Source organism: Elephas maximus, chromosome 15 (assembly GCF_024166365.1).
Source record: "Elephas maximus indicus isolate mEleMax1 chromosome 15, mEleMax1 primary haplotype, whole genome shotgun sequence".
Lineage (NCBI taxonomy): Eukaryota > Metazoa > Chordata > Mammalia > Proboscidea > Elephantidae > Elephas > Elephas maximus.
This window is the reverse complement of record NC_064833.1, coordinates 42,618,440-42,642,752: the sequence shown is the minus strand read 5'-3', so window position 1 is coordinate 42,642,752 and position 24,313 is coordinate 42,618,440. Positions and strand designations below refer to the sequence as shown.

General features: G+C 34.8%; 1 protein-coding gene across 16 annotated transcripts in view; it reads left to right on the top strand.

Annotated features, from left to right (window-relative positions):
- Positions 1 to 24,313, top strand: part of VPS13B (vacuolar protein sorting 13 homolog B) — a 915,182-nt gene that overhangs the window by 397,694 nt on the left and 493,175 nt on the right. For 15 of the 16 annotated variants that reach the window (XM_049854597.1, XM_049854595.1, XM_049854590.1 and 12 more), the window contains 2 exons: positions 12,596 to 12,705; positions 18,761 to 18,908. In XM_049854597.1, the coding sequence (XP_049710554.1) occupies positions 12,596 to 12,705; positions 18,761 to 18,908 (258 nt within the window). The remainder of the gene's footprint in view (positions 1 to 12,595; positions 12,706 to 18,760; positions 18,909 to 24,313) is intronic. The other variant, XM_049854593.1, reaches the window with a different exon arrangement.

The following is a 24,313-nucleotide window of genomic DNA, read 5'->3' as shown; positions in this document are numbered from 1 at the left end:
TAACCACTGTGCCACCAGGGCTCAAAACAAACCAATAAAAATAGTAATAGCAACAACAGCCAAAATGGAGTGGAGATATCAGGTAACGTACACTATGGAGAAGAAGATTTTGAAGTTTTAGTAGGGACAAGTTAATTTCCCGTCAATTTTTTTAAAAAAAAGTAATACTCTTCAGAAGAACAAAACTTAATCAATGTTCCTGCAACCTATTTAAAATGCTTAGTTTTCAAACGAAGATTTTTAGACATGCAAAGAAATAAGAAGGTGTGACCCAGACTCATGGAAAACGTAGTCAAGAGAAACTGACTTCGATTGGGCCCAACTATTGGATTTAGGAGACAAAGACCTCAAAGCAGCTACTATAACAATGTTTCAAAAATATAAAAATCTATTCAAATATTTGAAGGAAAATACAGTTTTAATGAATGAATATATACACGTTATAAAGAAATAGCTATTCTTTTTAAAAATGGAAAGCGTGGATAAGTATAAGTAGAATAACTACAAAATTGGTTAGGTAACCTCAACAGAATATTTTAGGTGAGTGATGAAAGAACCAGTGAACTTAAATATAGGTCATTAGAATTATTCATTCCGAGAACATAAAGTGGTTTAGCAAAATACACAAAGTTTAGAATTTTGTAGGGCAATATCAAAACATGCTAGTATATGTGTAATTTGGATCCCAGAAAAGGGAAGAAAGGGCATAAAAAAATCTGAAAAAAATAAATAAGGGTGAGAAAGTTCTCAAATTGGATGAAAAACATTTACTCAGTCAAAAGATTTAGCAAACTTCAAGCCTTATAAGTATACGCAGATAAAACTACTGCTAGAGACTAACTGTTGAAAGCCAAAGTGTACTCAATTATCTTGAAAGTACCAAGAAGAAAATGACCCATAACATAGAGGGGAACAATGGTACTAGTAACAGCTGACTTCAAAAATAGTTTTGATGAGAAGATACTGCAATGACATTGCAAGTGCTATGGAAAATTAAAACAAAAAACAAAACAAAACAAATCTATATCCAGTGAAACTATCCTTCAAAAGTAAACATGAATTTAAGATATTTCCAGGTAGATAAAAATTAAGAGAATATGTTGCCAGGAGACACATGCTACAAGAAATGCTGCAGGAAGTTATTCCCGCTGTTTTTGACACATGCAGAAAACCAGTTTTCTAAAAACATTTTTATTTTGTTTTGGACATGGTGATCTTAGGGTTCTTGTAGTACAAAAGTAGCTTTAGTTTCTTAGGTGGGGGGAGGAACTTGACTGGAGAAGGATGACTGATGGGTTTCAGGGAACAGTCATGGACTTAGGTGTGCTAGAAATCTGTGGTTTGTACCATTAGAGATTAGGTGAAATAATGTCAAGTGTCATAAAATACATGCTTATTTAATTTTCAAAATAAGATTTATTATTATTCTAAAATTGTAGTCTGAGGGATTTTGTACTTAAAATCGCTCTTTCGGTTAGTCTATTGAATATTATTATGACTTTTAAAGTTTCCAACATCTACTGTTATATAAGAAATTGATAAACTATAATCACTACATAGTATGGATGACTCTGAAGATTCTCATTTTACATCATTTTGAGAATTGCTATCATCCCACGTGTATCTGTTACTTTGTCATACTATGGGAGCTTGTGTGTTGCTGTGATGCTGGAAGCTGTACCATTGGTATTCGGATACTAGCAGGGTCACCCATGGCAGACAGGTTTCAGCTGAGCTTCCAGACTAAGACAGACTAGGAAGAATGACCCAGTGCTCTACTTTTAAAAAGAACTGGCCAGTGAAAACCTTATGAATAGCAGCGGAACATCATCTAATAAAGTGCTGGAAGATGAATCCCTCAGGTTGGAAATATGACTGGCAAAGAGCTGCCTCCTCAAACTAGAGTAGACCTTAATGACATAGATGGAGTAAAGCTTTTGGGACCTGCATTTGCTGATGTGGCATGACTCAAAATGAGAAGAAACAGCTGTAAACATCCATTAATAGTTGGAATACGGAACATGCAAAGTATGACTCTAAGAAAACTAGAAACTGTCAAAAATGAAATGGATCACATAAAGATCAATATCCTAGGTATTATTGAGCTGAAATGGACTAGTATTGGCCATTTTGAATTGGACAACCATATGGTCTACTAGTTGGAAATGAAAACTTGAAGAGGAATGTCATTACATTCATCATCAAAAAGAACATTTCAAAATCGATCCTGAACTGCAACTCTGTCAGTGGTAGAATAATATCTATACACCTACAAGAAAGACCAATTAATATGACTATTAAATTTATGCACCTACCACTAAGGCCAAAGATGAAGAATTTGAAGATTTTTACCAACTTCTATAGTCTGAAATTGACCAAACATGCAATCAGGATGCATTGATAATTACTAGTGATCAGAATATGAAAGTTGAAAACAAAGGATTGATAGCTGGAAAACATGGCCTTGGCGATAGAAAAGATGCCAGAGATCACGTGATAGAATTTTGCAAGACCTATCTTCAATGCAGATACCTTTTTTTTGCCAATATAAACAGTGACTATACATGCGGTCCTCGCCAGATGGAAGGCACAGAGATGAAATCGACTAAATCTGTGGAAAGAGATGATGGAAAAGCTCAATATCATCAGTCAGAACAAGGCCAGCAGCCGACTGCAAACAGACCATCAATTGCTCATATACAAGTTTAGGGTGAAACTGAAGAAAATTAGAACAAGTCCACAAGAGCCAAAGTATGGCCTTGAGTATGCCCCATCTGAATTTAGAGATCGTCTCAGGAATAGGTTTGATGCTTTGAATGCTTTGAACACTAACGACCGAAGACCAGACAAGTGGTTGAATGACATCAAACATGAAAAAAGCAAGAGGTCATTGAAAAGACAAGGAAAGAAAGAAAAGGCCAAAATGGATGTCAGAAGAGACTCTGAAACTTGCTCTTTAATGTCGAGTAGCTAAAGCAAAAGGAAGAAATGATGAAAAAGGTGAACAGAAGATTTTGAAGGGCGGCTTGAGAAGACAAAGTAACGTATTACAATGATGTGTGCAAAACTTGGAGGTAGAAAACCAAAAGGGAAGAATAGGCTCAGCATTTCTCAAGCTGAAAGAACAAAAGAAAAAATTCAAGCCTCGAGTTGCAATGTTGAAGGATTCTGCGGGGAAAATATTAAATGACACAGGAAGCTTCAAAAGAAAATGGAAAGAACACACAGAGTCACTATACCAAAAAGAACTGGTCGACGTTCAGCCATTTCAGGAGGTAGCATATGATCAGAAGCTGATGGTACTGAAGGAAGAAGTCCAAGCTGCACTGAGGACGCTGGCGAAAAACAAGGCTCCAGGAATTGACGGAATACCAACTGAGATGCTGGAAGTGCTCACTAGTCTATGCCAAGAAATTTGGAAGACAGCTAGCTGGCCAACTGACTGGAAGAGATCTATATTTATGCCTATTCCCAAAAAGATTATCCAACTGAATGTGGAAATCAGTGAACAATATCATTAATATCACAGGCATGTAAAATTTTGCTGAATATCATTCAGAAGTAGTAGTAGCAGCAATGTATCATCAGGGAACTGCCAGAAATTCAAGGCAGATTCGGAAGAGAATTTGGAAGAAGGTATATCATTGCTGATGTCAGGTGGATCCTGGCTGAAAGCAGAGAATACCAGAAGGATGTTTACCTGTTTTGACTACGCAAAGGCGTTGGACTGTGTGGATCATGACAAATTATGGATAACATTGCAAAGAATGGGAATTCCAGAACACTTAATTGTGCTCATGAGGAACCTGTACATAGTTCAAGAGGCAGTCATTCAAACAGAATAAGGGGATACTGTGTGGTTTAAAGTCAGGAAAGGTATGTATCAGGGTTGTATCCTTTAACCGTACATGCTCAATCTGTATGCTGAGCAAATGTGAAAAGCTGGACTATATGAAAAAGAATGGGGCATCAGGATTGGAGGAAGACTCATTAACAACCTGTTTTATACAGATGACACAACCCTGCTTGATTAAAGTGAAGGACACCTGAAGTGCTTACTGATGAAGATCAAAGAACACAGCCTTCAGTATAGATTACACCTCAGCATAAAACAAAAATCCTCACATGTGAACCAATAAGCAACATCATGTGAAGTGGAGAAATGATTGAAGTTGTTAAGGATTTCGTTTTACTTGGATCTATAATCAACACCCGTGGAAGCAGCAGTCAAGAAATCAAACAACACGTTGCAATGAGTAAATCTGCTGCAAAAGACCTCTTTAAAGTTTTCAAAAGCAAAGATGTCACCTTGAAGACTTAGGTGCACCTGACCCAAGCCGTGGTGTTTTCATTACCTTCATATGCATGTGAAAGCTGGACGATAAATAAGGAAGAATGAAGAATGGAAGACTTTGAATTGTGGTGTTGGCAAAGAATATTGAGTGTACCACGGACTGCCAAAAGAGTGAACAAATGTGTCTTGGTACAACCAGAATGCTCCTTGGAAGCAAGGATGGCAAGACTTTGTCTTACACACTTTGGACATGTCAGGAGGGATCAGTAACTGGAGAAGGACATCATGTTTGGCAAAGTACACAGTCAGCGGAAAAGAGGAAGGCCCTTAAAGAGGTAGATTGACACAGTGGCTGCAACAGTGAGCTCAAGCATAACAACGATTGTAAGGATGGCTCAGGACTGGGCAGTGTTTCGTTCTGTTGTGAATAGGGTTGCTATGAGCTGGAACCAACTGGACGGCACGTAACAACAACAACAACAATTAATACACATGTTGGGATTTGGGGCCTGTTTATAAAGGTGATACAGAAATAGTTAAAATACAATTTTCATAATTTAGGACGTTAAAAAAAAAAACAAACCCGTTGCCGTCAAGTCTATTCCGACTCATAGTGACCCTGTGGGACAGAGTAGAACTGCTCCGATAAAGTATCATTTAATAGCTAAATGGTGATCCATTAGATACATTGTCAAATTCGACAAATTCGACTATAGACATTGTAGTTGGCTTTTTGTCGTTATTATAAATAATACTACGAATGAATATCTTTGTGCGTATGCCTTTGAAAGCATCTACAAGTGTTTTTATAGAATTCCTGGAACTAAAATTCCTAGGTCTTTGAGTATATACTTTTAAAATTTCAATAGGCAATTTTAAAATGGCCTCCAAAAATACTGTACCAGTTTACATTCTTTTTAGCCCAGCATAAATGTACTTTATCTTCCACAGTTATCAGTGATAGAATTTTATTCATTTAAGCTTTTTAAAATGTGTTGTTGAACAATTATCTTACAGTTTTACCTTGAATTTCTTTTGCTATTAGTGATGTTGAGCATTAGTGAAGGCCGTTTATATTCTTTGATTTCAAATTTGTGTCCTTTGCCCATTTTTTCTATTTGGTGGTATTTTTTTTCCTCAGTAATTTTTTTGGACCTCTTCATATGTCCTGAATATTATCTTTTTCTAATATTTTTATGGTTTCTTTCACCTTTAATTTTGTTTAAAATATCTTTTATCATTCAAAAATTCTAAACTTTCTGTCATCCAAGCTGTCTTAATTATCTTATGGTTTTAGCGTTTTGTGTCAAAAAGCTAGAGAACCAAACTTTGAAATGCCACAAAGTATTAATTACTGACTCTTAAGATTTGAAATTACCATTAACTCTCCCTGGTGGGTTCTTTTCCAGTATCACAATCAGATACATGAGTCAAACAGAAAGAGAAAAAATACTAACATAATATCACATAAAGCTGATTGAGGAATCACTATTTTGATCTGGGGCAAAAAAGAAAAAAAGAAGAAGAAGAAGAAAATAACACAATTTTGAAGAATTCCTAATGAAATCTATTTCTCTGATTTCTATGTGTCTGAACTTGAATGGAGAAAAGCACACCACCAGGCTGACTTGTCTCACTTTGAATCCATGACTGAGGAACACAGAGAGATCCTTAATGTTTCCAGGCAATGGAGTGTGATACTGTTTCACATACCGCGCTTTCATAAAGCATCCTGCACTGCTTCTATGGTCTTTATTCTTAAACCGATGCTATTTTCTCATTCATTGAGAAAAAGGAAACAATCGGTCGCCAGAATGAGCTCTGTAATACATAGTATCATAGTTGGCCAGAGAATGGAAAGATCAGTGGTGGTAGGAAGTCTTAATGGTGGAGGCTAAGAGTTTATGCTGTGTTTTTTAATTCTAGTATTTTCATATGGATCTTTTTTCTATAGTTTCCATCTCTCTGCTACAATTTTCCTTCAGTTCATGCATGTCATCTGCCTTTTCCACTACATTTTTAGCATATTCATCAGAGTCCCTTTAAAGTTCCTGTTTGATAATCCCAGTATCTGGGCCGCCTCTGAGACTGGTGCTCTTGACTCATTTCTGCTTTATCAATGGATCACTTTTTTCCTGCTTTTTTTTTTTGTGTGTGTTTCATAATTATTAATTGAACGTCAAACATTGTATGTGAAAGGAGTAGCTGGTGGATTCAAACCGCTGACCTTTTGGTTAGGAGCTGAGTGCTTAACCACTGCACCACCAGGGCTCCTGGTAATTGTTAATTAAGTAACAGTTAAATAATGATTAATTGTTAATTGACATGAACTGCTGTACACACATACCTAAAAGTCTTATGATTCATTTATATAAAGTTTGACAATTATTTGGATAAAGTTGCCAGTGGTTGGCAGCTGATCTCTGTTCTGTCATTTATCAGCCTCTGATTACTCTATCATACCAATTGTTCTTCACCTTTCTTACCCACTACTTGGTTTATTCTTTTTGAGGTATCAGTTCTTCTCTTTTGCCACTATTTTAATGATATTTGAAGAAAGATATTGAGATCTATCATTTATTTCCTCTTTTTGTTGTTTCATAGTTTTCATTTTAAGGCGTGTGGGTTCCTTGGGTCTTCCTTATAATATTTGAAAATTTCAGTCCCAGTTTTTTTGTTGACTTAATAATTATGATGTTTAGTTAAAATTATTAGAAGTTGATCTTAAAAGTAATTACTATAACTCCTTAATAGAAAAATGCATTTTAGCCACTTAAATTTAGATGTTGAGTAATATATCTGTTTTTGTTTCATCCTTGGTTTCAAGATAAAATGCAGACATGTATGCATATATGTGTATAGTTAGGCATGTGATTCATGCACATGCATGGATAGGTGTATCTGTAGGTATATGCATATACACGTGTTTGCGTGTGCTGCTTATATATCCATATATGTAATACAGCGCATAGAGGGCACAGAGACTTCCTAGACATACCCAAATAACTTGCAGGATTGGTTTACTGGGTTAACAGTCTTTAGGACCGTAGTCTCATGGGATAACTTAGTCGATTAGCATAACGTAGTTCATAAAGTTAATGTTCTACACTCTAGTTTGGTAAGGAGTGTCTGGGGTCTTAAAAGCTTGTGAGGGGCATCTAAGAAACACTTATTCGTCTCTACTTCTCTGGAGCAAAAGGAAATGAAAGAAACCAAAGACTCAGCAAAAGCTGGCCTAAGACCAGAAGAACTAGATGGTGCCAGGCTATGACTACCCACCATTCTGACCAGAGATATGATAGAAGGTCCTGAATAGAATGGGATAATAATGTAGAACAAAACTCAAATTCATAAAAAATGTCAGACCTACTGAACTGAGACTAGAGGAGCGCCTGAGACTATAGCCCTAAGACACCTTTTTAATTTGTCCCTTAAGTTTCTCCTGGAGGTCATCCTCCAGCCACATAATAGATTGGCTTATAAAATAAACAGTTATCACCTGTGAGTAATGCAGCCCTTAAACAATCAACGATATGAGAACCGGTGACATTTATGTGAAGGCTAGGAAGGGCAGGGAGGCTAGATCAATGGAAACAGAACAAACGGGCAGGGAGGCTAGATCAATGGAAACAGAACAAACGGAATGGAAATAATGAGAATACTGCTGAAACATTGTGAAAATTTGTAACCAGTATCACAGAACAATATGTATAAAAATTGTTAAATGGGATTCTAATTAGCTGTGTAAACTTTCAGGTAAAACACAATAAAATATTAAAAAAAAAAAAAAAAAAGGATAGTTTTTCCCTTATATAACTTGATATTTTACCGGACAATCTCTTTGACTGTCGTGTATGTTCTATAATTTACAGGAAACATATATGTTTAATTTTAAAGCAGTGCAAATTTAGTCTCTAACCTTTATTTTGGCTCTCATACTTCAGCTTAGGGTGTAACTGAAAATGACCAGTGGTGCCCTGGGTTAGCTAATTGTTGAAGTCTGAATGGAATGTGGATAAGTGAGCCATTTTGGCAGTGAACAGAGAAGTAAAGCACACTTTTGTCTTTAGTTGTCTCCCGGGCTAAGATTAAACAGAATAATATGTTGCCAAATTTTAGTGATTTATAGGGGATCTGCTCTGAGTCAAGTCAGTATCAAACTAATTGCATCCACACTTACATGTCAGAGTTTGTGCATTACTTTTAAAGAGTGTCTTGTAAATTGAGTTGCTGATCTCTTGGTTAGCAGCTGTAGCACTTAACCACTACGCCACCAGGGTTTCCGTACGTTGAGTACCGCATGAAAATATCCCTCTAAATTTAGGATAATATTATCTCTAAATTATAATTTAGATTATAATTTAACAAAATTCATGTTAAATTAATGGGTTATTCTTTTATCACCTGTTTAACCTTCGTAATGTTCAAATCTAGCTGTAAGTCATGAAGACATTTTTTTGTACAATGTAATCATATAGTTTATATAGCATGTTGAAGTTTTTTTAAAACTCGTTATTAATTATAATAAAAAAAGGCTTTGAAGATTAGTTTTCATGCCGAAGATATTGTTTTCCTTTTCCTCTCTCTAAAATTTCAGTTACTCAGGTGTGCTAATTACGTGTTGAGAAAGTTCTTGAAAATTCATTCAACATATTTAGTTTTTGGCACATCTGAAGACCTTGTAATGTAGAAGATGTGTGTAAATTTCTTATTTTACTTTTTTTCCAGCTTGCATACTTTTTGTTTATACATTACTTTGTTTATGTAGGAAGGAGCCCTGGTGGTACAGTGGGTGAAGCATTTGGCTGCTAACAGAAAGTTTGGCAGTTCAAACCCACCAGCTGCTCATGGGAGAAAGTTGTGGCAGTTGGCTTCTGTAAAGATTACAGCCTTGGAAACCCTGTAGGGTAGTTCTCTGTCCTATACGGTTGGTATGAGTGGACATTGATTCGATGACAGTGAGTTTGTTTATTTACGATCCCTGGTGGCACAGTGGTTAAAGTGCTCAGCCTTTTGAACCCACCAGCCACTCCATTGGAGAAATATGTGGCAGTATGCTTCCATAAGATTTAAAGCCTTGGAAATGTTAAGAGGCAGTTCTTCGCTGCCCTGCAGAGTCGCTATTGAGTCGGAATGGACTGGACAAGGGTTTGGTTGTTTGTGTAGTTTATTTATTTATGATATTTTTCATCACAATTAAAAAAGATTTGTATGTGGCCTGTACTTGATGTGCTTAATAGTAGCAAGACAAAACTTATACTGATTTATTTTAAATAGCGGGTTTAATTATTTTTCCCTCTCATCTTTTGAATATAGTAGTTGTTACATACAGAAGAATGTATTATATAGTGATTACCAGTGATTATGTGCTAAGAAGTTGGTTGTTAATATATTTGCCATTGTCTTTTTTATAGTTGATCTGTCTTTTCATTTTGGTTTCTTCTCTGTTTTCCTTTCTTTCAGTGTTTTACAGCTTTTTTGTTTACTGTAGGTTTATTTATCATTATTAAGCTTGGGATTCATGGAGATTCTTGGATTTGAGGTTTGCTGTCTTTTAACAGGAAACCCTGGTGGCATAGTGCTTACGTGCTACAGCTGCTAACCAAGAGGTCAGCAGTTAAATCCGCCAGGCACTCCTTGGAAATTCTACGGGTCAGTTCTACTCTGTCCTATAGGGTTGCTTGGAGTCAGAATTGACTCAGTGGCACTGGGTTTTTATCTTTTAACAGTTCTATGAAAGTCTTGGAAACCCTGGTGGCATAGTGGTTAAGTGCTGTGGCTACTGACCAAGAGATTGGCAGCTCAGATCCACCAGGTGCTCCTTGGAAACTCTTATGGGACAGTTCTACTCTGTCCTATAGGGTCCCTATGAGTCAGAATTTACTCGATGGCAACGGGTTTTTTGTTTTTTGGTATAAAAGTCTTAACATTTATCTCTTAATATTGCTTTTTCACCATTCTTAGCATCTCCCTCTGAATTCCAATCAGAAGTGTGTTAGGTCTTCTTACTCAGTTAACTTCATTTGAGTGTTTTTCACTTCCTGTTTCTATGTGTGCTACATTCTAAATTATTTCGTTGTGTTTCTTCTGTGTCACCAATCCTTTCTTCAGCTGCATCTAATATGCTATTTTAACCTGTCCAATGAGTTTTTTATTTCAGCAATTACATTTATCATTTTATAATTTCCATTTTCTTTAAAATATGTTTAATCTTTCTTGATTCTCATTGTTCATCTTTATGATTCCATAGTTTGCTTTTTAAAATTTATATACAGCTGTTTTATATTCTGTATCCTAATATTTATAGTGCTTAAATGACTAAAAATTTGTTGTTGGTTGTTTTTTCTGACTCTGACTCACAATGGCTTGCTTTCTGTGTTGCTTAATGACTTTTGTTTGTGGAAAACATTAATGGATCTTAATGTGAATGTTACATGACAGTGAATTGGGAACTATTAATTTGGTGCTTAGGTACATATATTTTGGTGATTAGGCACATATATTTAAATAACATGGCTCTTGTTCTTTCTTCATTGTTCATTTTAGGATAGCATTTATTGACATTTTACTAAGGAAAATCATAATTGGCTCTTTTTATCCTCCCCAGGTGCCCATCACATATTCTTTTTGTATATCCATCCTCCCTATATGCTGATTTCTTAAGTTTGATTAACTGATTGATTCATAATTTATGTTGTCTTGACTATAAATAAGCATTATTCGTAACACAGTCATGTGGTGTGCTACGATTGGTTATCCTTTCCTTTTATAACACTTGTTTTTCTGTATTCAGTAATTGTTTTGTTGTTTAGCTTTCCATGTACCTATAACTAAGTCATTATTGCCATCCTGGGGATTCGTATCACTTCTCTCCTGTGCTGAATCCTTTGCTTACTGAATTTAATGTTTTCTTTTTTAGTGTAATCCTTTGTTTCCTTTGGTATAATCCTTTGGCAAAAAGGCTATGTGAGAACATTTTTTTGAGATTTTTAATATGTGAAAATGACTTTATTCTCTCTACATTTGATTAATAGTTTGTCTGGGTATGTAATTCAATGTAGGTTGGTAAAAATTTTCAGTCAGAATTTTGAAGGCATTGTGCCATTTTTCTGTCAGCTTTTAGTGTTACTCATAAAAGTCCAAAGTTACTCTAATTATGATTGTTCCTTCTGGTGAACTTCTTTTCCCCTTACCTCTAGAAGCTTGTTCGTCCTCAGAGTTCTGAAATTTCAAAATTATGTGACTTCTTTGTAGCCTGTTTTCCATCTCTGTACTGGATACCTTGTGGGTACTATTAATCTAGAAACACATGTTCTTCAATTATGGAAAGTTGTCTTGAATACATCCAGCATCACTTATTGATAGTTATGTTCCAAAGACCAGGTTACTATGTGAAAATCAATGTTATGCTGAAATGGAGGATGACTATATCAGATCACAAAATGGAGGATGACTACATCGTTACATAACTGCCAAATCATTATATAACTGCCAGACCACTAAGAATCATGGCCCTGCCAGGTTGGCATATAATACTAACCATCACAGCCAGCATTACTCTCACCTCACATCTCGGTGTTCATTACTGCCATACATATATCATTAATGTGCAAAATAGTTGGATAGAAGACTTTTTATTATTGTCGTAAATGCAGAATGTCAGATAATGAGATACTCGATAAGTAAGGAATGGGTGTAGTTCATTATTGATTTTCTTTTTTCTGCTTTCTTTATTCTCCCCTTTAAAATTGCTATTAGATAGTTGACTTCCTGGACTGGTTTTCAAATGTTATCTTGTAATTTTCTTCCTTACTATCTTTCTTTTCTAAGTACATTTTTGCGAAAATTTCTCTACTGTTTTCCAACCCTTTTAAATTTTTCAGATCTATTTTATTATGAATTTGTAAGAGGTTTTTTGTTTGTTTCCTAAAATTTTTTTTTTTTTTAGAGCATTTTATTACCGTTTCATGGATTCTTGTTTTTTGAGGTTATTAATCTGTCTGGTTTTCCCTCCAGTTTGATTTTTTTTTTTTTTTCATTTGTTTTGGCCCTTTTCTTTCACACTAGAAAATCTATGTGATAACTTTATTTTTTACTTTTAGAGAAACTTTCCAAATTGTTTCCCAAACTGGTTGTACCATTTTACATTTCCACCAGCAATATGAGGGTTCAAATTTTTTCACATTCTCAGTAACAATTGTTATTTTCTCTTTTTTATTATCGCTCTTCTAGTGGATGTGAAGTAGTATCAAGTTTGTTTTTAACAAGGAATTATAACAATTTTAAAACCTTCTTTTTTAGGTGCTGTACTTCTTTGTAATGTGCAAGGACTAGCAGTTAGTATTGACCCAATCTTATATACATGGCTCATCTATCAGCCCCAGAAACGAACCAGTAGACATACGCAGCAGGTGAGAGATTTTTATGTTTATTCACTTAGTGGAATCAGTTATTACCTCAGTTAGTTATTATAATTATATATATTTTCCATTGATTATTTTCTACATGTGCCAGAATTTCTCTGTCTCCTATACAACCTTCCCCCCGGCCAGGGGGAAGGAAAAAAAAAATCGCTCAAGCAATTCTACTCCTTAATTTCTGTACAAGAGATTACAAGCCAACATAGTTTCATTAACTGTTGAAGGGACTTTTCATAAAATTACTTGTGAAGCAGATAGTTTAGAAAGACTAGTGTAGGTAGTCCTAATTTACTGGCCTACTTTCCTTCAGAGTGCTCAGTGTCAGTAAATGTTAGTTCTGCTCTTTATTATCTCTCTGTTTCTTCTTCAACTTTAGATTTATTTAACAAACATGCATTGAATGGCCAACTCTGGAATGGTGGGGGAGGGGGGCTCATGATAAAGAGTTAAGATACATGTTTGTTTAAAAAGATATGAATTACAAAGTAAGAATTGGCTAATTGTAGTTTCTAGGATATTTAAATGTAATTCTCTTAGTCAGGATACTTAAATGTAATTCTGACAGATGGATTTTATTATTTGAATTTTAAAGATGAAGAAACTATTGATTATTGAGGTTTTCTTATCTAAGGTTATTTAATTACACACTTTTTTTTTTTTTTTTAGTAAATGGTTGAACTAAGAATGTGTGAAATCAAATTTATTCTATATTGAATTACATTTTCCCGTTGACTTTAATTATAGTTTTTCAGTATTCTTATTTGGAATAGCTTTGTATCTTTTTCCTGAAGGAGCTCCAAGCTAGTTGGTAGAAAAAAATATGCAAATTTATAATTAAATAAGAACTTCAAGATTAACTAAAAAGTACTCAAGGACATCTTTTATATGTGATTCTTGGCTTTCTCCTAATTTCATGTGAAACTTCCTTCATCCTATTCCCTGTTTCACTCTTCTCCGAACAAATAGTTAACAGAATACTAGGTAGTGTACTAGACACTGGGACTACAGAACTAAAAGTCACGGCTTAGTCCTTCCTTCCAGGAGCATGTAGTCCATTTGAGAATACTAAGGAATAGAATAAAGTCATTTTTAGTAATTGCTATGTTAGATATGTGTCCGCATTATGTGAAAGCAAAATAGAGAAATAGTTCTCACATACAGGAGAGGGTGTGAAAAGGAAGAATTGACAATTGAGCTGAGCATTATAGGGTCAAGCCAGGCAGGGAAGGTTGTTCTAGATTGAAGTGTATGAGCAGAGGCAAAGAAGATAACAAAAGCATGAGAAGAAAGGGATCATCAGTGCTTCCAGACAGGAGCCAGTGTTCTTAAAGAGAGTAGTTGTCAATTCATGAAAGATTTTATTTGTAATGCTGGGAGTTTGAGATTTTATCATGAAAGGTAAAGAGAAATTATGTGAAACTGATGTAAACAGATTGGATTTTAGAAAGTTTTCTCTAGCAGAATGTAGAAGATGGAGGATAGAGGAGCAATACTAAGGGCAGTGACCATTTGAGAAATTTCGTTTTAAATTCTTGCTTAGCATTTTATTAGTGATGTATTAATCTCCAGTACACCATAGATATCCCTGAAGGTCAAATAGAATGTTCATTCAGCTTAATTAAATAAATTAAATTGTAGTAAAAATTCATATAAGAAAACATTGACCAAGTTAATTTTTGCATGTATAATTCAGTGATCATGTTCATCACATTGTACAACCATTACTACGGTCTTTTTCCAAACTATTCCACCACCAGTAACAGAAACTCAGTGTGCCCTAAGCAGCAACTCTCGCCTCTCTGCCACTGCTAGTAAGCTTTGGTCTCTGTACATTTGCCTATTTTATGTAAGTGCGATCGTACAGCATTTGTCCTTTTGTGATGGATTCGTTTCACTCAACGTGATGTTTTCAAGGTTCAGCCTTGTCATAGCATGTATCAAGTACTTCATTTTTCTTTAGGACTGAGTAATCCATTGTGTGTGTGTACCACATTTTGTTTATCCATTCGTCTGTTAATGGGCATTTAGATTGTTTCCACATTTTGGCTATTGTGAATAGTGCTGCAACGAACATTGGTATGAGTTTGATTTTTAATTTTTATTTTTGTTTTATCATCTTATAACTATTTAGAAATAATATTTTTTCTAAGTTCGTAAAGAGTACAAATTTTGTTTAAAAGGTAAACTACAAATACCCATACTGCTAACCATTCAGGGTTATAAATAATATTGGAGTAAGTATGTTCTTAGCTAAATCTTTGTTTTCCTTCATCTTAAAGTATTTTCTTAGAATATATTTTTGGAAGTGTAATTAGCAACTCTAAGCACATGCCTAGCATGTTTTAAGACTTTTGTTATATTGCCAAATTAATTCCAGAATTGGTGTACTATTTACATTTTCCCCAGCAATTCATAAGATTACTATTTTCCTATAATTCTGCCACGCTCAAAAATATACTTTAAAAAACATCTCTAATGTACTTTTTTTAGGCTTTAAAAAATATTATAGAAAATTGAGTGAATAGTATCGTTAAATCCTTATGTCCTCATCACTCAGCTTCAACAATTATCAATTTATGATTAAACTTCACTTTGAAAATCCGTTGGGTGAAAAATGTCAATATGCAATATTAATGAGGAATGTACAGAATGGATAAACTTATATGCTACTGTTGTGAGTGAAAATTTGAAAATTAATGAAATTGTGCATCGGCACTGGGTTTTTTTTTTTTTTTTTAAGATCCCAAAATTCTGCTTCTTGATATATGTATGTTCTTACCGTGACATTTGTATAGGCCTAAGGAGTCATGTACTAGACTGTATGACAGCATTCATTGCAGCCGTGTAAAACTGGACACAACCTAAATGACTGACTGTAAGGAAGTCAATAAACCATGGCAGATTCACATGACTTAATTGTGTATTATTAAAAATTATAAAATAGGTCTTAATATGTAGGTGTCAGAAGTATGATATTTAGTGAAAAAAGCAGTTTTCAAAGGATATATGCAAGGAGAGTATGTATTTTTTTTTCCCCAGAATAACCCTTAAAATACTTGTGTGTGTGTAAATGTAAAATTAATTTGAATGGCTTGCACCAATCTCAGAATAGTGGTTGACTCTAGGTGGGTAGGAGCAGTGGGTTGGCAGTTGGTGGATTTTAGCGTTATCTGTAATATTTGATGTATCTCCTTTTAACAAAAAGAAAAATATGATAAAATGTTAATAGCCATTAATTCTTTGTCATAGTGGAATATTGATGTTGTTTTTATTCTTCATAATCTTCTATAATCTTATAAGAATGAAGGGCACAAGGTAGTTATTTTGTTACCATGGGCATTGATGAGGCAAGGATAGGACAGATCTGGGCCTTGGAGTATAACTGGAAGAATGAAAACAGAGCAATGGGAAGTTAATAAAAAGAAATCCTGCATATTTTCAAATTTTTGACCAGGAGGCTGTATTTCCAGAAAAGAGGAGGGGATCACTGATCTAGTGTCACTGCCTAAAAGCATCCATATCACTTATTCCTTACCCAGTATGACTACAGGCAGATGCAGTACCTGTATTACTAATCATTCAGCCCATGAGGGCCTGGCATCTCTTGGGGGCCATTGTAGATATTTAGAATACAGCTGCATGCAAAATTTACCAGATTCTTGTTGTGTTAGATAGGATTTTTATTTCCCACTATGTGAAAAGGCACCTAGAGTTTTAATCACCCAAAGATTTTTTGTCAGCTGTTGGATATTGCCACTATCATGGCTTTCATTGATCTCCTCTTTTAGTGATTGTGCTTGAATTCAATATCACACTATGCAGCACATCATATTTATGTAATTACTTATTTTATATTAATCTTCATGCTCAACTTGGTCATGTTTTCTTGGATCTTATTCCAGACTTATAAATGATGGCCAAGAAATTGGAGGGATTATGGAATCATTAAATACTAGAGAACAAACAGGTTTTCTAATCAGCATCTCCACCCTCTTATTTTATAGATGAGTTAAATTTAGATGAATAGAAGTTCACAATACGTTGAGCATTTCTCAGCTAGGTCTTAAAAAGCTATTTTTTATTTAGATTTGTATAAGTGTTTGAATTTCTAATACTAATTTCAGAATTAAAAAAAACTTGAGTCTTAATATTCAGGGATTTATAGACATTTTGGAAAAAAAGGATTTGTGATTCATTTTCATAATGTGCAGTTGGAAAGATGTAACCTTATAAATAGCCTGGGATGGATTATCATGAAAAATAATTTGACCTTGTTGTTGCTCTTTAGGAACAAATACTTTAGTTACTCTGGTTAACTAAGCAGTGGAGGGTTTGGTTAAACATGGAGAGCTTAATGCTTAGTAATTATTTAGCAAAATAGATGGCAGTTTCAAGGATCGATAAAAGTCTAGATAACTGTTTGACATGGTTATCAAAAAATAACATTTTTTTGATGGCACTTGGATTATAGAGATCTTTGAGACGTTGTCTGAATAGTCATGGATGTATATCAAAATCATAGTCAACAACAACAAAACATTTATTGAGGCCTTGTAATGTTATTAGCAGTACCCACAGTTTAAACCAACTTGAAAGCGTTGCTAACAGCACCAAGTATTAGTTGTCAGATGGGCCATATGGAAACTAAGTATTTTAGGCATTAAAAGTGCATCAACAAAAGACAAATCCATAAAAAGACAAATAATTGTTTGGCATATATATCTTAGATGTTTTAGTAGTATACTAGAAAGTAACAATAGGTTGTCTTTAAATCCTAACATTGCTGTATTACTGTATTTGTGTTATAAACCAATGTTTGTGCATTGTTTGTTTAGCTTACAAGATAAATGAATTGTTTAAATCCATAGAATTCTTAATTTGACTACATATTTAATATGATATCAGGCATTCTACGTTGTGATGTTTCCACAATATATTTAATCTATTCATTTTGTCATTTTCAGCTTTCTTGTTCTTTTACTTTGCATAACTACTCATTTTGTCATTTTCAGCTTTCTTGTTCTTTTACTTTGCGTAACTAGTAATGGTAAAATAATTTGCCTTTCTTCCTCTATTTCAGAACTTGATATGTTACATAGTTATATAATATATATATGTATCCATTAACTTACTTATTCATAATCTAAGTAACATTAAGTAAGTACTGTAAATTGGTGAAGTTTAAAGTTGACTCTGCAACATTTTGGTTGTTGTGGTGAAGATAACGTTAGATTACAGTGCAGCCTGACCAGCCTCTGCCACATTTGTCATCTGATACATCTGTATTATAGTTATCATCTGATGTTCCCCAAGTTGTAATTTCCTTCTCAATTTGTGGCTAAAACCCAACATTTAGATGATTGTTTTCCACCCAGTTCAACATTGATCTTTGATCCTGTAACAACGTAAAAATACCTTTTTTTTTTGCCAAAAATCTGACAAGATTGTATTGGGCGTCATCAGCAGTAACATCAGACTTTATTTCAGTGAATAAAGATGAAAAAGCCATTTTATAGTCCAGCTCAGCACTCATGCATTCAATATGGGACTATAATGTTTTCCAGCTTTCTCTAACTGTACATATTTCTCAGTGCTTTCTAACTATGCTGTGGACATGATTTTCAAACAAAATATAGAGATTTTCAGCAATTTCAAAGAAATTGGACTGTCCAGTTTGATATGTATATAATCAGTTTAAAGAAATATATCCCTAATTCTAAACAGATAACTTTCTGTTTTCTAGGAATCAAAATTTTCGAAACTAATTTTAGTTTTGATTTGCCCTTGCCATGTTATCTCTATGTATCTTACGAACATTTATGTTAAAACTGGGTAATTCTAAGTATTTTTGGTTTTTACCCAGAATTGTAATTTAAAATTAAAGTTGATAAGTGTGTATGTTGAAAGAGAGACTGAGAGTTTGATTGATTTGAAATAATAAAGCTGCAACTTCAATTTGTGAAGGGCTGTCCTCCATGATGCCCTGTTTAACTGTCACTGCTTAAGCAAATGTCAACATTCAGTTTTCCATTTTGGTTCTTTCTAGCAGCCTGTGGTCGCTGTTCCTCTTGTTATGCCAGTTACCAGAAGGAAGGAGGATGAGGTGTCTGTTGGAAGTGCTCCCATGGCAAAGCAGCAGTCGTATCAGGCCTCTGAATATGCCAGCAGCCCTATAAAAACAAAAACAGTAACAGGTAAGTATTAAGAACGGAAGGGGTCTGAGATTTTACTCTATCTCTTAGTTAACAAGATAGCCTGCCACAGTTTCATAGATGGTGGCAGAAGGCATTAGACTAAGAGATGGAAACAAAAGAGTTTATTACCCAGAGTATTAGCATTTTCTTGCTATAGTGCCCTGAACCCAATACCCACAAAGTTGCACAAAGAGGGCCAGGCGATGCCTACCTACACGGTTGGTTACAGTAGAGGAACCCTGAGCTCAGGGAGCCCAAAACCGCAAACCAAACCTGTTGCCTCGAGTCGATTCTGACTCATAGAGACCATATAGGACAGAGTAGAACTGCCCCATAGAGTTTCCAGGGAGTGCCTGGTGGATTTGAACTGCCAGCCTTTTGGTTAGCAGCTGTAGCACTTAACCACTATGCCAACAGGATTTCCTTTAGGGAGCCCGGTTCTTCTGTAATGGGCAGAAAGCATGCCTGCCCTTTTCTCTGGAGGGAGACACTATCTCTACCTTGTAAGGCTGTAAGAAAACCTATCCTTTGTTCAGAAGGATGTTAGCTTTATCATCCGAGGATGCTCACTGTACAAACACTCTTGAAAACAGTCAGTGCCTGTACTTGGCAAGACTTGCAGAAGCTCAAGAAACCCATGGAAAATTGTTTCCCAATCATATGTTCCTTCTTAAAGTGAATAAAGGAGCCCTGGTGGCACAGCGGTTAAAGTGCCTGGCTGCTAACCAAAAGGTCAATGGTTTAAACCCACCAGCCACTACGCCGGAACAAGATGTGGCAGTCTGTTTTCATAAAGATTATAGCCTTAGAAATCCTATGGGTCACTGAGTCAGAATAGACTTAATGGCAGTGGGTTTGGTATAATACATCTCAATCCTCTTTTCTTCCCCTTATCTGCCTCAGCTAGATCATCTATACAAATTTAAATAAAAATATTCTTCAATTAAATGACTTCTCCGAATGCCTTTTGTATAATTAAAAACACTTCGTGAATTTATTTTAAAAACATATTTTTCTTTTTTCCTAATTTTTTGATGATAGGCCACCTCTCTTCAGGTGATTTTATATCTTTGCTTAGATGTTCAGCTTTATTTTCTCATAACTCAGCTATTCCCAAACATATTGATAAGGATTTTTATATTTTCAATATATCAAAAACTACTTACTGAGTGTCTCTTATGGGTAAGATCCTGTTCTAAGTGATATTGAGGGTAGAATATATATAAGACATGGTCCCTGCCCTTGAGGAATTTCAAACTAAAGTTTATGGTTTAAAGGAAGAATTAGTATTATTCTCTTACCATATTTAACAGCAACAAATGTGGTAAAATAATTTTTGAGGAGTTTTATATATAACTTTAATCATGTTCTATTGCTTTCCCTAAAATATGACATTATATTTAGTGTATGGAATCATTAGAGTTTCACCTGTTAATAGTCACAAACATTTTATTCTGTTGATATTTCCTTTATTAACTGACAAAATGCCCATTGGTTTGTTTTTATATCATAGAGAGATTAACTATAATTTATGTTGAGTTTTAATTATAAACAAATATTTCCTTTAGATACCATTCTAAATTTTTTCACACTGTAGATCCCTCTAACTGGTAATTACATAAAGATTTATAAATATCACCTTTTAATAAAATAAATGTTCACTAAAATCTCAATCGGTAAAAGTTCAACTTTATATGCATTAATAAGCCACATATTCAGACTTCCTTGCTTTTAGTCCATTCTTTAAATGACATCTGATAATTGATTTAAAATAATTTTAAATGAATATTATTGAGAGAAAATGCTTATGATTTAAATGAAAATACATGATATGGAATTATATAGAAAGTATGATCATAGATATGGAAATGTATCTGTATGTACATCAGAATTTTTATATGTAAATTTGTAAGCCAAAACAATAAGTTATTATCTGACAACTATTTCACTTTCATTATAATGATTTTTATGTTTTTTAATAAAAATTGATACTAATTTTATAGTGAGGAAAATAAATACTAGAAGCTGAAAGTACTTGATTTTCCTTCATAAATCATTACTTTCTTTATATGAAAACATATGCAAACAGCAAATTGTTCTTAATTTCTAGTTATACATGTGAACTGTGGTTCTTTGCTTAGGAGTTGAGGAAAATAGCCTCATCTGCCTTTAGTGTCACTAGATCTTTAGAAACCTCAAATTACATTCCCTATTTTATGCATATAGTTGTTACAGATAAGGGTATCATCAGTATTTTACCAAATGTACTCTTACTAACTTTATAGTATATTTAACTATACTTCTTGCTTAAGCTGTTAACAGTTATCAAATTAATGCCTGTGCTTACCCTGTTTGGGACTGCTAGCATTTATAGAAGGTAAAAAGCTTTGGGAATACTATTTATTCTTTATGAATGCTATATCTTCCCTCCTAGATGCCCACAATTTGTACTTCTTAGAGGAACTTGATGGTAGTGTGCTTTCCCTTCTTAAGAGTGCTCTGTGCTACACTTTTTAACCTTAGAATTAAGTTTCGAAAGTTTCTGTTTAATTTTTAATTTTTTATTTGAATCCTTTGAATTTATACATTTAATTTATACCTGCATCTAAATGTAATTATCGCTGTTTAAATTACTATTATATTGTATCTTAAGATGTATTGAATGTGGTAAAATATTTATATTATTTTGAACATCTTTTTTATTTTTTTGCTTTTAGCCTTTCATCACTGAGTTTGATCTTAGCTGTGGGTTTTTCATAAATGTCATTTATCATGTTGAGGAATTTCCCTTTTCCTAGTTTACTGAGTGCCTTTATTATGAAAGGAACCCTGGTGGTACAGTGGTTAAGAGCTCAGCTGCTAACCAAAAGGTCAGCAGTTTGAATCTACTGGCCATTTCTTAGAAACCCTATAGGGCAGTTCTGCTTTGTCCTGTAGGGTCACTATGAGTCAATCGGCTTGACGGGAGTGGGTTTTTTTTTTTTTGGTTATTATGAAGTGGTTTTGGATATTGTCAAATATTCTTTCTGCATCAGCTGAGATGATCATGTGTTTCTTTTCCTTTGTTCTATTAAGGTAGTGTATTCCATCTGTTGGTATTCTTAAATTGAACTACTCTTTCATCCCTACAGTAAATCCCGCTTGCTCAGGTGTATAATCCTTTTAATACGCTGTTGGATTAGATTTGCTACTATTTTGTTGGGGATTTTTTCATCTGTATTCATAACGGATATTGTTCTGTGGTTTTCTTGTGATGTCTTTATCTGGCTTTAGTATCAGAATTATGCTGACCTTGTAGAATGAGTTAGGAAGTGTTCCCTTCTCTTATATTTTTTGGAAGAGTTTGAGAAAGATTGGTGTTAATTATTCTTTAAAATTTTAGTATAATTTACCAATGAAGCCACCTAGTCCTGGACTTTTCTTTGTTGGGAGATTTTTGACTACAAATTCAATCTTTTCCCTTGTTATACGTATGTTGAGATTTTCTGTTTCTTCTTTAATTTAGGTAGTTTGTGTGCTTTTAGAAATTTGTCTGTTTCATCTAGGTCATCAAATTTATTGACATACAATTGTCCATAGTGTTGTTTTGTAATCCTTTATTTTTCTGTAGTGTCAGTAGTAATATTATCCCATTAAAAGGAGGATATTATTGCTATCATTGTTGTCCTCGTTTTTTTTTCCTTGTTAGTCAAGCTGAAGGTTTGTCAATTTCATTCATCCTTTCAAAGAACCAAATTTTGGTTTTGCTGACTTTCTCCATTGTTTTTCTGAACATCTTTTAACTGCATCTTAGAGTAGAAAAATGATAATTTTATGGCAGAAGTCTTGGGTAAAATAATTTTTTAGTATTCTCAATCTGTGATCCAGTGTTTTTAAGTTGAATCCCAACAAGTTACATAGTATTTTTGGTACATGAAGTTCAAGGCCTGCTTATACCGCACTGGGCTTGATTTTGCTTTTTAATTATTCAACAAGAATCAGACATCTTCCTCTTGCAATCTCAATTAACCAATATTAGGTAGCTGGCTGCAGTGGGGAACATTTCCTTGGTGGCTGAGAAAGTGTTGACAGCAGAGCAGCACTGTTTCAGTGATACAGGCACGTAGGGCAGTCCAAGCTAGGATAAAATCGTGCTCCACATGAAGCTAATACATTATCACAAAATTGTAAATAATCTCTTACAGAGTCTGTATTCCTTTCGAAATAAGGAAACTCCTAAAATCTATGACATCTGTTCACCCTATGTTTTGGAAATGTTATGAACGTAATTTGGAACTCCTTAGCCAAATGTCTATAATGGAGATGAAAACGTTAAAACAAGGATACTCTGTAAATGTTCTCTCTTTAAAAAATACAAGCCATTTTTATTTTGCTTTAAGTGAAAGTTTACAATTCAGTCAGTTTCTCCTCCAAAAACTTATATGCACATTCTTATGTGATCCTAGTTGCCCTCCCCACAATGTGACAGCACACTCCTTCCCCCCAGCCTGAATGTCCTGTGTCATTCAACCAGCTCCAGTCCCCTCTGCCTTCTCATCTTGCCTCCAGACAGGAGCTGCCCATATAGTCTCATATGTCTGCTTAAGTCAAGAAGCGCACCCCTCACCAGTATCATTTTATGTCTTATCGTCGAGTCTAACCTTTGTCCGAAGAGTTGGCTTTGGGAATGGTTTTAGTTTTGGGCTAACAGAGTCGGGTGGCAGTGACCTCTGGGGTCCCTCCAGTCTCAGTCAGACCATTAAATATAGTCTTTTTACTAGAATTTGAAGTCTGCATTCCCACTTTTCTCCTGTTCCATCAGGGATTCTATTTTGTTGCTTGTCAGGGCAGTCATTGATGGTAGTCAGCACAACCTAGTTCTTCTGGTCTCAGGGTGATGGGGTCTCTGGTTTATGTGACCCTTCATGCCTCTTGGGCTCATGTTTTCATTGTGTCTTTGGCGTTCTTCATTCTCCTTTGCTCCAGGTGTGTTGAGACCAATTGATGCATCTTCAGTGGCCCCTCGTTATCTTTTAAGACCCTAGACGCCACCCACCAAAGTGGGATGCAGGATGTTTTCTTAACAAACTTTGTTGTGCCAGTTGACCTAGATGTCCCCTGAAATCATGGTCTCCAGACCCCCATCCCTGCTACCCTGTTCCTCAAAGTGTTTGCTTGTGTTCAGGAAACTTAGCTTTTGGTTTAGTCCGGCTGTGCTGACATCTGCTGTGTTGTGTGTTGTCCTTCCCTTCACCTAAAATCTTGTCTACTGTCTACTTAGTAAATACCCCTCTCCCATCAAAGAATGTTTTCTTCTGTGTTTAAACCTTTTCTTGAGTCCTTATAATAGTGGTCTCATATAATATTTGTCCTTTTGTGACTAATTTCCCTCAGCATAATGCCTTCCAGATTCCTCCATGATATGA